Genomic DNA, 13,788 nt, shown 5'->3' with positions numbered 1-13,788 from the left:
GTGAACAGGCAAGTACTTTAGAAGTTGCAAAATACACTCATCATTACCTTACATTATCATCAAAGTCCCCTGGTAACCCTAGTAAATTCAGCCTATGGAACGAGGTGTGAGAATTAAGATGAATCATAGTAGTCACCCAGAAATTGGGCAGCTTGTGTTCCTCAAGATACCCCAGATTCCCTACACCTGTCCCAAAACCCGGGAGGGGGGGGCAGGGGGCGGGACGAGCATGGACTCCGCCTCTGGGCGGGACGTGGGTGTGGCCAGGACGAGGCTTAGTCTAGCGGAGCAGAGCTGTAGCTGGAGCCTCAGCCTTAAGTCGCTGCTGTGGGCATCAGTCCTGATCCGCGCCACACCGCACCGCCCAGTACCCAGAACCTGGTTGCGCCTTCTGCCGCGCGCCGCCAGGTCCCGCGATCTCGCTGTTCTTGACAAGGAGCAAATCGCTGGTCCCGCACCGGAGTCCCAGGTAAGGGGCGCGGCCCCTGCCCACCGTGGGCTAAGGACAGGAACTGATCCTCGGCGCGGGGCGCCAAGGACGGTGAGCGAGGGCTGAGAAGGAGCACGAGGCAACGGAGTGAAAGCCGAGTAGAAGAGGGAGGCCGCCGCCGAGGAGGCAGTGAAGGGGCGCTTAGCCCGGGAAGGGGGGCTGAGGGGCGTCTTCTCGGACTGTGAAGGCCTCAGGAGAAGCTCTTAGGGCTGGAGTAGCTAGAGCAAGGGACAAGAAAGAGGGCTCCCGGGCTGGAGAAAAGAGGAGTGGTTATACTGGAGGGCAGTGAGGGATCGTGGCAGCAGGGGTTGGGGTGGGGTAGGGGGTGTGCGGAAATCCCGAGTGGGGGTCGTTAAGAGCCGGGGAATTGTAAAGGTCTGGAAGGAGTGGTGAGGGAAGAGTGTACCCCGGCAGCCCAGGGACTGTGAAGGGGAGAGGATTGACGGGAGCGAGGGCCAGGGGAGGAGTGGAAGTGAAAGGCTATTAACAGGCACTAGGTTGGGGGGTGTGGGTCATTTTGAACTGAGTGAGTTGATGAGGTGAAGGGACACTGGGCAGGAGGAGGTGCTGATGAGGTATAGGGGTGAAGAGACCAGTGTATGGAGAGCTAGGAGCCAAAAGGGTGTTGAGCTGGGAATGGGCAAGGGGATTAACCTTGAGTGGGGGGGAATGGGTGGGGTTTGTAAGTGGAAACCTTGGGAGAATGAGAAGGTGGGAGGCAACCCTGACTGTGTCTACCCAGACTGCAGAGGCAGGGGTGGGGGTCTGGCAGAGGGAGAAAGCAATGGCTGTGGGATTATGGACAGTGGGAGTCTGTGCTCTGGCTAAAGATGGGGTTGGGGGCAATGGAGAGGTTCTGGAAAGGAGCAGACATCAGTGGCTAGAGGTGAAGTAATTGTTAGGGAACTTAAGAGATTTTAGGGTGGTAGATATATCTGGCTGAGGGAGAGGCTGGGTGGGGGCTGTGGTTAAGAGTGGAAAGATATGGGGGCCCAGAGTAGAGTCCTTGGGCTTTCAGCACCAGCTGTATCTTAACATCTCAGAAGGTGGAGGAGGGGGCACAGGCACTGGGCCCTGTTACACTGCCACCTGGAATCACAGACAGGAAGAGAATGGTGGACAGAAAAATTCATCCTTAGGTCATCTCTGTTCTGGCATCTAAGTATGAGAAGGGATTTTAGGGAAGGCAGGGTGGCAGTCTGCAAGCTGATAGAGTTGTGGAGGGGAGTGTGAGAGACAGGGTTCTCTTTCCCACATTCTCAGAATCCAGATGGCAAAGGGTGGAGGGGCATAAAAAGAGTGGATTGGATGTATGCACAGGTGGATACCCACCTGTTTTATGCCTATAAAGGGTGGAAGACAATGGAAGTCCATGAGAAGACCTGTTTATTGTAGTGGGATTGTTGGTGCTATATTAGCTAGAGAAAAGATGTTTTCCCAGAGGGTGGGTCTGGGAACACTTCCTGCTCATGAAGGATTTAGCTAGCAGTGAAGGTGTGTATATTTATGATCAGAGGAAGCAATACAAGGAAAAGTTGAAATGATCTTCTGTTCAAGATATAAATCTCCTGTTTTTTTTTTTTAAAGAGAGGCATCAATAATCTATAGAATTTGTTTCAATAGCTTTCTCTCTAACCTTATGGTTCTTTCCATCTCCCCAGAGTGCATCACAGGTGCTTGGTGAATGCTGAATGACTGAGCTGTGGAGCTGCTTCTGCCTCACTTTTCTCATCTAGCCCCAATAATTGTTGTGAGAAGCAAATATAATGTGGGCGAAAAGAGCTTTGTAACCTGGAAAGCACTGCCCACAAGACAGAGGCCACTGATGTAATTATGCAGGTGGTGCCTACATTTTGTGCATGATAGTATGCAGTGGCAGCATCTAGTAGAACATCTGGCGTTTAGTAGGTGCCCAATAAATGGCAGCTATTATGATATTTTCTTTTGTCTCTAGGAGATGTGGGGGAAACAGTTAAGAGTTGGGCGTAGCTGGATTGGGTTGGGCTGGGCTGGGCTGAGCTGAGCTGAACTGGTGGTGATGGGTTGGCAGAGGGAACTGTCTAAAGAAAGGTTGAGTAGTAGATTGTGGCTTTAGTAAGGCGACTGCGTAGGGTGAGTTCCACAATTATTTGAATCCCTCCTATTCTTACCAGTAAATGTTTCCCAGTAAGATGTTGTTATATTTATTGAGTACCTGCTAAATGTTATATACTATCTAGATTATTTACCAACATTATTTATCTTCCAGGGTCAGTTGGTAGGAGAAAACATTAAGTGTACAGATAAGTGTATTTTAAATGGGTTATAAAACATTCTCCCATGTATTGATTTAAATTCTTAACACAGTTTTCCAGGAGTTATTTCATAGATGAGGAAACTGAGGCCCAAGGTGTGATTTGCCTAAGCTATGCAATTGCTGGAAGAACCAGGGCTTAACCCCTGTCGCTCTGATTCAGTCTTGTGCTTTTCCCATCAAGAGAGAAGTTTCGTCCATTTACTTCTTCCCTTACTGCATTTACTGAGTTGATCTCCCCTGGCTTGATTTCAGGGCTTTCTTCCTTCTTTCCTGGATTTCCTTAGGTATTTATCAGACTGAAAGGGTTATTTGTTTTTCACACCAACCCTTAGAGGAGCTGTTTCCTTCATTCTCCCATTCTGGGACCAGAAAAGATTCCCATATGATTCCTGGGCCTTCATCTGTATTGCTAGTCACGGAGACAGTGAGCTACCAGGCTCTATCATTTATGTGACTGTCACAAAAGAGAGGGAAGAGCTGACTGACGCTTATCTTGCAAATGCCTGTCTGTACACGCCACTGTCTGCTCAGATCTGCCTCAGGGGGCTACCCCCTGAGATGCTTGCCAGTGCTTCAAATGTCTGTGTAGCTGCTGCCCCCTCCTGAAAAGATCTCCTTGGGGGCTTTCGCATGAGCATGCCTTCAACTGAACCTTGGTGGTCTCAGCTCTCCCTACTCACACCATTGACTGGGGAAGCTGTGCAGTTACACTTAAACAGATGTTGACTGCACTGTGTGGCAGGAGCTAGGAAAGAGATGCTCAGCATGCTCTCTTACCCATTCTAAAATTGTTGTGCTTTTTATTTTTCCTAACCCTAGTTCAATCTGGGAGTCACTAGCTAGCAGATGTTCTAGTCCTGTCTCAGTTGATATACTGTGTGACCTTGAACAATTCATTTCTCTTTGTGGAGCCTCTGCATATTTTTTAAACTGCAAAATGAAGGGGAGTAGATCAGACCAGGCACTGAAACTATTTTTCATTTTTGTCTCACTCCCCACTCTCGCAATTGCAGCAGACATAGCTAATAAAAACAAAACACTCTTTTTGCTGATTCTAGGAGAATGAATTTTTCTAAACACAGTGTATGTATGAAGCATGCTTATGTGCATTCTCCTATTTAGAATTCACAGTAGCCTTGGAGATAGGTAATATTACCATATCATAGGTGAGGACACTGAGGCTCAGAGTTTAAATGACTTCCCATGTCACTGAATTACTAAGAAATGGGGGGAGGGGGAGCAATTTTTTTGTTACGGTAAAGCTGCCACTCCAAAGTATAAAGCCAGCAGAAACATGAAGACCAATGATATGACATTTACACTGATTGTCTGACACACGGCAAATATTCAATAAATGTTTATTGGAAGGAGTCATTTGCTCTAAGTATTTACTGTAGGTCCAGTGTTGATAGAGTGTAAGGATGGATAAAACTCAGCTGAATTCCAAAGGGGAGGCAGACAGTTCACTGAAAAATGATCTTAAATAATGGAATCCAGATCAAGGGGAGGGCAACTGAACAGGATTTGACTGCAAAAGTGAATTAAGGGGCCAGTGAAATAATATATATTGAGTACCTCCATGGGCCAAGAAACCATGCCAGGCCCTCCCTGGTGGTGCAATGGATTAAAGTGAAGTACTGCAATGAGCTGCAGCCCTTCAGTGAGAGTTCGAACCCAGACCCTAGAGGCGATCTACATGGTGTGGCAAACCTCTCCTGACCCGCCCGCTGCTCCCCTCAGCAGTGTACTTCCTCACTCTGTCTGTTTGGCCCCTGTTCTGTCCCTGGTGTACCCTCTCACTGCGCCTATAACCCAGATCTGTATGCATAAATAAATCTTTTTTTTTTTAAAGAAACCACGCCAGATTGACTTACATATGGATGGTAACTGTTAAAATTCTCTTAGTACCAAAGCTCTGTGAAGTAGGTGGTATCTTCTCTATTTAAGAGAAAGATGCTATGCCTTAGAGAAGGGATATGGTTTGCCCTAGAATTCAGATGAGTTGTAGAACAAGGATTGTAAACTTTCCCATAACACAATACTATACTGGGTCTAGTCTCAGCTGTTAGCTGTGAGACTTGTGCAAATCCTCTTAATTTCAGTCTCCCTTTTTTTTTTTTTTTAAAGATTTATTTATGAGCCACTGCAGCACCAGTTCGATCCCCGCCAGGGAGCTGACCCACATGGTGCGCAGACCTCTCCTGACCTGCCCCCTGCTACCCTCAGCAGTATACTTTGTCAACTTGCCTATTTTGCTCCCCACTCTGTCTCTGGTGAGTCCTCTCACCCACCACACATCTGACCTTTATCCCAGTTCTGTATGCATAAATAAATCTTTTTTTTTTTAAGTAAGTAAAATGGTAAAATCTTTAAAAAAAAGATTTATGCATACAGAACTGGGATACAGGCCAGAGGTGCAGGGGTAGTGGGATGATTCACCAGAGACAGAGTGGGGAACAGAACAGGCAGATGAACTGAAATACACTGTTGAGGGGAGGAGTGGGAGTGGGTCAGGAGAAGTCTGCCATGCCATGTGGGTCACCTCCCTGTCCAGGGATCAAACACATGCTGAAGGTGCTGCAACTAGCTTCATAGTACTGTGCTTTAACCTGTTGCATTACCTGGGAGGGCCCTCCCCTGATAATTTCATGATGCTAAATCTACCTGTTTTACTCCCTTTTGTTTCCTTTGGAGGAAAAAAAAAGCAGACATTCTAAAAGAAAACTACATTTTCAACTTAGGGTAGTTCTCCTTCCCTCTGACTTCTCACCTATCTGAGTGCTGAGTGCTGAACACAGGGAATGCAAGTGAAGAAGCAAGGCAACCTGTGTCTGGCACCATGTCAGGGAAAGGCATGGATAAGATGATGGGACCAATTGCTGGACTGTGGTGTGTTCTAGGGTAGGAGAGCATGGTGGCAGGTCTGAAAGGGTTGGGTTCCAGGGAAAGCCTGGAATAATGAATACTTGCAAAATGAATGAATAAGTGAATAAACAAATAATAGGTCTAGGCATTGAAGGATTCAGAATAATGATGTCTTCACACATGAGTGGGAGACACCATTTTACTTAGGTCTTAATAGTTGTTTTCCCATTTTAGTCTTATAATAGTCCCCAAAGAATATACTCTCTCACTTGTTCAGGATAATGGAAAAAGGCTTCAGAGAAGATAATATAGAGTATTTATTCTTTGATTAGTTGGTTCCTAGTCAAACTGAACAGTTTGGGCTTGATTTTTTTGGAGCTAGGAGTCTAAACTGGATCTTTCCGGGAATGTTCATGCATTTGCTGCTTTGGCTTTTTTTTCCCCTTAAAAGTCAGTTCAGGAACTTCCTCCGACAGGACACTCTCCTAGACCACCATTGCCTCCAGATTTAGTTAGCTGTATCATGGGGGCTTTCTCAGCCAAAGTTTCCTTTTGATTTATCATTTAAATGCTGCTTTGTTCCTTTGGGTTCATGTGCTTTTTCAAACTCTTATCTGTGGCCACTCAGACTTTGGACATCATGTCTGATTCTTATTTGTATTCCTCATTCTCAGCACAGGGCTTGACCCAAGTAAAGTCCTCAGTAAATATTTACTAAGGAGTGAATGGGAGGAACTGAGTTCCACCCCAATTCTGAGACAACATTTGGCTTAGGTGCAGAGATGGGGTAACTCTGAGTTGTGTGAATTTCCTCAGTGATGCTGGGATGGAGGGTGGGTATGTGTACAGCAGACTGACCATTAACAGATTGGTGACTCAGGGTGACACTGAAAGTGTGTGTCTCTTCTGCAGATGGCTTCAGTGACTGATGGTAAAGCTGGAGTCAAAGATGCCTCTGACCAGAATTTTGACTACATGTTCAAACTGCTCATCATTGGCAATAGCAGTGTTGGCAAGACCTCCTTTCTCTTCCGCTATGCGGATGACACCTTTACCCCAGCCTTTGTCAGCACCGTGGGCATCGACTTCAAGGTGAAGACAGTTTATCGTCATGAAAAGCGAGTGAAGCTGCAGATATGGGTGAGTCCTGGGCATCTTGGGAAGGACTGTCCTGTGAGGTAACAGTCTGCTGATAAAAAGGCTGGAAGCCCAGGCTGGGTTGTATCTTGTGGGTCTTATGGCATCAGCTATCAATGCTGTTTCAGGTCAGGCCCCTGGGCTGTCCCTTGCTGGATTTATGTTTGAGTTCCTCTGGGGCCTTGGTTGCTTCTGCTGCTTGCCTATACAAGAGGCGTTATCTTTGCCTATACAAATGAGTGATCAAGAATCTGGGTTTTGGAGGTAGAGACCTGGGTCAAATTCTAGTTCTGAAACTTAATGAGTCATGGAATCGTCACTAAATTACTAAACCTTTTTTACCCTTTCCTCTGGCAGCTATAATAGCATCTATATCATAGGTGTGTTGGATGCCTAGCATAGTTCCCAGAACATGGTAAATGTACAATAAATGTTAGCAACTATATCTATAATCTATAGACACGTAACAAATATCTTGGGTTGAAACAACAATAATAATTCATTATCACACAGTTTGTAAGGATTAAACCATCAGGAATGGTTTCTGGACTGTAGCCTTTCCTGAGGCTGCTGAAGGCTTATGTAGGACTGGGAGGTGACCTTCCAAGGGGGATTATCCCAAGACTGATATTGGCCAATAGCAAGTGGCCTTGGTTCCTTACCATTTGGCTCTCTCCACAGAGTTGCTGAAGTGTCTTCATGGCTTTTTCTAGGTGAAGAAAGCCAAAAACCCTAAGAGACAATGTCTCTTACTGCTTAGCCTTAGAGCATTCCATTGGTCACTGACTCAGTAGAAGGAAACTACATAAGGGTATGAATACTGAGAGGAAAGGAATCGGTGGGGACCATCTTGGAACCTGGTTACCAAAGAAACTCTTAATGGTGTTTACTGATGATGCCAATAAAATATATATACATAGAATTAAGAGGACATAAAAACATGTAGATCATATAATTTTCATTAATGAATTAGCATTGAGATTGGAAATTTTGAAAATTTAGTGTATTAAAATGTTTGAAACATGTATTTGTCCATTCGAGTTGTTAAATGCACATTGGCACATTATGAGTATATCCTATTGGCATAGTCTGTATATTGTACTTTTTTATGAGCTATGTCCATATATTTTTAAAGACTTATTTATGCATACAGAACCAGGGTACAGCAAGAGGTGCAGGGGCAATGAGAGGATTCACAAGAGACAGAGTGGGGAGCAGAACAGGCAGACTGACAAAGTACACTGGTAAGGGAAACAGCAGGTGAGACAGAAGAGGTCTCCTGTGCCACGTGGGTTACCTCCCCGACTGGGGATGAAACTTGCACTCAGGTGGCTGTGGCCAGCTTTGCAGCACTGTGCCTTAACCCATGCCACCGGACCAACACTTGTGTTTTGCAGGAGATAAAAAAATGCAGATTCAGAGGTTAATTAAGTGAACTTAGGTTAATCCAAACAAATAACCAAGTAGGGTTTCAACCTCCTGATTCTAAATTACAGATCCTTTTTTCTATACCATGTCTACTTGACCTCATATTTCTGTAAGAGTTCATTTTTAAATTGTATTCCCTATTAAAAGCATTGAAGAATTATGTATCATTAGATATGGGGAAGCCATACAGATCATCTAGTTCACTGGGTCTAGAATTGTGATCTCTCGCTCATTGATATTAGTGTCACCTGGGAATTTGTTGGAAATGCTGATCCCTAGGCGGCACCCAGGCCCAATGAATCAAATTCTGGATTATGGCCCAACAATCTGTGTTCTAACAAGCCTTCCAGGTGGTTTTGAGGTGGGCTAAAATTAAAGAACCACTGATTTAGTTTAACTACCTCATGGTGAGAATCAATAAGCATTATTAAGTGCTGTTATGTGCCAGGTGCTTCCACTTGTGTTATCTGACGTCATGCTTGCAGCCAATGCACTGAGGAAGGTGAAACACAGGATATTTGGGGCATCTGAGCAATATAGTGAAACTGGAGCAAGGCTTCGTAAGAGCAGGGAGGGGGTGTTGGGGGGAGAGTCTGCTGGAGAGGCTATATGAGGGCAGCTTGCAGTCAGGGAGGCCGTGTACAACAAACAGAAGGTTCTTGCTAGGAGTCAAAGGGTATGTGCCTGGTGACTCCTTAGGGAGTTGAAGAAACTATTAATAGAGTTTATTTTTATCTGTGAATATAAAGTACATTTTTACAATATGGATTGACAGAGATGTCTTTATTTGATCTCTGCATCAGATGGTCACATATACTTCACATGAAAAAAATTTCAGATAGGAGGGGACTGTTCTGCCCTTGTTAGGGATTGGCAGTGATGGTGTCTGGAACTCTTTCATTTTCAGCCTGTGACAAGGGCTTTTGCAGTCTTCCTCTTAAGTGGAAAGGATAATCTTATTGATTATCCTACCTACTTTTAACTAAATGAACCCTATAAGAGTCTTACAAAGAAATCTGTGACTGAAACCTCTGATTGAAGACAGTACTGATTATAGTGAAGATAGAAAATGGCTGAACTGATGCTTTTCTGACTCCCAGCATAAGTTCATTGTCAGCGTATTTCAAGGCAAATCAGTGATGATCTAATTAGATATGACATGGTTAATCACATTGCTTTGGCTTAAAAATAATTTGCAAAAAGGTTGCATGTGCTTTTCTGTAGCAAAAATAATTTTCTGATTTTGTAAATTTAAATGTATTTCATTTTTATGTGTTTTAATATCCATGTGTTTTAATATTTACAGAGCATACATAAACACATATGTACATACATACGTACATGCATAAAATCTAAATAACTATACAAATATTGTGGGTACTGCGCCTTCATTTTTCTTACTTACTGGTTATAAATTGGTATAAATTTGGAGACCTTCATCACAGGCACTGACGGCACTGAGGAGCCTAAAAGTGCTTAACAGGTCATATCTGCATTCTAGAAAAACCTCTCGTTTTGTTTGGAAGGTAGATGGAAGTAAGACCAAAAACGAGGTGGTTAGAAAAAGTAATAAGGACCTAAACTAAGTGTATTAATCTTGTCAAGCTACCATAACACAATAGTATGGACTGTATGGCTTAAACAAAATAAATTAAATTTATTCTTGCAGTTCTGGGGATAGGCAGTTGAATATCAAGTGTTGCTGCTTGGTGAGAGCTCCCTGTTGGGATGCAGACAGTTGCCTTTTCACTGTTTGCTCTAGGGTCTTCCCTTGGTGTGTATATTTGTAGAAAAGCAAGCAAGTCCTCTGGAATTTCTTTTTATAATCCTACTGGATCAGCACCCCACCCTTATACCCTTATTTAATCTTAACTACTTTCTTAGGGTTCCCATCTCCAAATATAGACACACTGGAATGTGGGGGAGGGAGGTTAGGGCTTCAATACAAATTTTGGGACTTTTGATTTTTTTTTTTTAAGCTGTATGAGATTTAGTAAGTCATTTCACTTCTGTGATGAATAGATAATACCCTCAACTCTAAAGGGGCTACACCTAACAACATAGTATGATACCCGGTACGTATAAGGAATGCAATCAATGTTAGTTTCCTTTCTTTTTCTGTTCTTGAGCCACAAGCAAAAGGTGAATGGGTCCCCTCCCAAGGCTTCCCACTTGTGGCTCCAGGAGCACTGGAACAGCAACCAGAAATTCACTAGCACTGTTGGAGGTGTGGCTTTAATTTTTCCAGTCCATTCAGTTTCTTTCTGAGCCCTTCAGAAAGCCATTTTCAGGATGGAAAGTGGAGAGGGGAGATGAAGAGGTGATGAGCATTGCTGAGCAGGACCATTCACAAAAGGAGTTCTATCATCTCTGGGGATATGGGGCAGCGAGGGCATTATAGTGTTTTTGTTCCCTGAGGGTCCCTTGCCGCATAGGTCCCTGAGAGCCCCCTCTGTTTCCTGAGAGGTTAATTATTATGAATCAGAGAAGAAAACCTTACAGGGGAGGAGGGGACTGGGGAAAAGTCTCAATAATAAGGAGTGAGAACATGCACAGGTGTGAAGGGAGGGGGACTCGGTAACTCCACAGCAACAGACCTGACCAGAGGCCACTTATTGCTGGGTTTTGGTTGCCAAGCAACCCTTAGAGACCTGTGGCAAGAGCAGAGTGAGAGAGGCCCTTTAATCTCTACATGGATGGAGCCCACTGCAAAGACTGTTGGATCTGGAACTGCTCAAAGGAAGAATCTGGGGGTATATGGGGGACTGAGTAGTCTTTAACACTAGGACTCTGGAATCAGGGTTCCCGAAGACAGGAGACTTTGGATTGACTGTTTTCCCAACTGTGAAATGAAAATAATTCTTGCTCTTCTTGCCTCATGGATTTTTGTGAAGACCAAATGAAAAAATGGAAGTGAAAGACCATGGAGAACTAATAAACCTTGAGTAAATTAGAAGATCTACAGATATTGTCAGCCATGTGAATCCTCCTGATAAGTGCTCTAAACCACTTTTTGTGTCTTTCATCTAGGGAGGTAGTTACCACTTTCAAGAATGGCTGGTTGGGGTCAGAGAGGTCAAGTTATTTGTGTGGAGTGGAACAGAAAATTTCATTCTTTCACTCATTCAAGAAACATTATCTGCTACTCACTCTGTGCCAGGTATTATGCTCAGTGTGGAGGAACACCATTTCTGCCCTCATGGAGTTAACATGTTAGCAGGGGGCATAGGAACTAAGTATATGAATAACAAATAACTCATTTCATCTGTGGTAAGAACCCTGAAGCAAAGAACAGACTCGTTTCAAACTCAGGTACTGAGATGCAGAGCTTAGGAATCACTGAACTTGTGATTTAGGTCTCATTCCCTGGCTTGTGGTTGGGTTTCAGACTCATTTCTGCTGAAAATTTACAAGGCTTATTAGCTGATGTTCTTCATCACACCAGCTCACCCATCAGGGAACACAGTGGCAGGAACCCCATCATGGGAAGATAGAACTGACTCCTTCCTACTCCCACCATTGAGGATTTTGTGGTGCCATATCAAAACTTTTAAGATAGTGTCTTTATATATATATATAATAGTTTATTTTTACATCATTTTGTACATTTTTTTTCATCTCAATTGTAATCCCCATGGGCTTCCCATCACCAAGTCACCCATATGCCATCACCACAGTTCAGTGTACTTCTCTCCCCCCCATTCCTCACTCCACCCCCACAAAATGTCTCTGGTATAGGCTGTTCATTCTTCTTCTTATTTTTTTTTTAAAGATTTATTTATTCATGCAGAACTGGGGTACAGGCCAGAGATGCGGAGCGTGAGAGGATTCACCAGAGACAGAGTGGGGAGCAGAACAGGCAGATCGACAAAGTACACTGCTGAGGGGTGCAGCGGGCAGGTCAGGAGAGGTCTGCCGCACCATGTGGTCACCTCCGGGGCAGGCGGGATCAGACTCATGCGGAAGTGACTTAAGCTTCTTAGTGCTGTGCTTTAACCTGCTGTGCCACCAGGGAGGGCCTCATTATTCTCATTATTTTTTAAGATAGTGTCTTATCTGCCCAGGGTGACTTGTATAAAAAACTAGCCAGTCAACTGTCTGGTTTATCCATCATTCATTTATTGAGAGTTTATGAACTCTGTTTGGTGAAGGATCTACAAACTACTATCCTTACTGCTGGGCCTGTTCTGGTATCATTATTCTACTTCCTCTTTCATTCTCTTCAACTCCCTCCTCTGAAGCCCTTGGTTACAATAGTGTTGGTGTATATCTCCCTCATTCTATTTGTTTTGCTGCACAGGTGATGATTTTAAAAAGATAATGTGTGCAAAGCACCAACCTAGTGCCTGACATGGGGTGAACCCCATGTCAAAACAAGTAGGAGTTTTTATTAAAGATATAAGGGGATCAATAAATGATATGCCTTTCCTTCCTCACTTGAGTATGGAACTAATTGAGAGATAGATGCAGGAACCAGAGAGATGGAGAGTAGTGCGCCTGCTTTATTACTGATAAAAGATGGGGATAAAGCATATGGTCTAAGTCTTCAGATAAGCAGGGCTTGCTAATACTTCACTCTGGTCAAATGGACACACAAGCCTGTCACAGGTGAGTGTGGGCTGCTAGCTACAATTACCCCACACAACATGACTTCAAACTTAAAGTAGCTTTGCTCAGACTTATGATGCTTAATGCCTAAGGCATCCCATCCAGGTCTGTTGTAAAATTCTCTGTCTTCAGGTCAGTCTTCCTTATGGAGGGGCAAAGGAGGGTTCCTCTTCTAATAGCTCTTTTTATAATTAAAGTGATAGATAGAAGTAACCATTAGTGTCAGACAAAGCTTTGGCAGAATGATAAAAGCTGGGACAAATAGGAAAGGTATCTTACGACACTTCCTAGAAGTCCTGAGTGTCATAGAGTAAGAGCCACTGCTTCTGTAACCAGGAGCTGGGAATAAGAACAGGTGAGCTGGGGGTGTCAGGCAGTCAGCTAGGTTCATTCACTGGCCAACTGTCTTACTCCCTCACAGCTGCATCAATGAATGTTAGGTTACCATATGGCTTTGGAGTCACTTATAAATAATTAAGTTAGTGAATATTAAATCGGGGAATATCAAAGGTCTATATGTTAGGACCAGTAATAAAAGGATACATAAGATGTAATAGGGCTTTGAGATGTGGGAAAGACACCAAAAAACCTAGATGAGGGTAGATGTGGCTCAGGAGCAGTCATTTAACAAATATTTACTATGCTAGACATTGGGAGTAGATAAATTAATATGACACATTCCCAGCTCACCAGGAACTAATAAGATTGAATTTACCTTTGAGCTCCAAAAGTGAAAAAAAATTAATAACTGGTCTCTTGTTCTGGTTAAGGGAAACAACTAAGACATCAAGAAAGACTGACTTTTCCCTAGAACTTTAGAATATGTGCTAATAGATTATTAGGAGATTGAGTAGCTCTCTAATGAGCATCTATATTGGTTTCCTATAGTTGTATTCACAAATCACTATAACTTAATGACTTAATAAATTTAGGGAAAAAAAAACACAAATTGTTTCTTACAGTT

At 43.6% G+C, this 13,788-nt stretch overlaps 1 protein-coding gene across 2 annotated transcripts in view; it reads left to right on the top strand.

The window, feature by feature from the left end:
• Positions 1-307: 307 nt before the first annotated feature.
• The window catches only part of RAB3B (RAB3B, member RAS oncogene family), a 47,869-nt gene continuing 34,388 nt past the window's right edge, over positions 308-13,788 (top strand). For both annotated transcript variants that reach the window (XM_004679007.2, XM_012722745.1), the window contains exons 1-2: positions 308-469; positions 6,564-6,791. In XM_004679007.2, coding sequence (XP_004679064.1) covers positions 6,564-6,791 — 228 coding nt within the window. In that variant the 5' untranslated portion in view covers positions 308-469. The remainder of the gene's footprint in view (positions 470-6,563; positions 6,792-13,788) is intronic.

This window comes from Condylura cristata, unplaced genomic scaffold, assembly GCF_000260355.1.
Source record: "Condylura cristata isolate star-nosed mole 26May11 unplaced genomic scaffold, ConCri1.0 scaffold00008, whole genome shotgun sequence".
NCBI lineage: Eukaryota > Metazoa > Chordata > Mammalia > Eulipotyphla > Talpidae > Condylura > Condylura cristata.
Note: the sequence above shows the minus strand (reverse complement) of the source record. Positions and strands in the feature narration are given on the sequence as shown.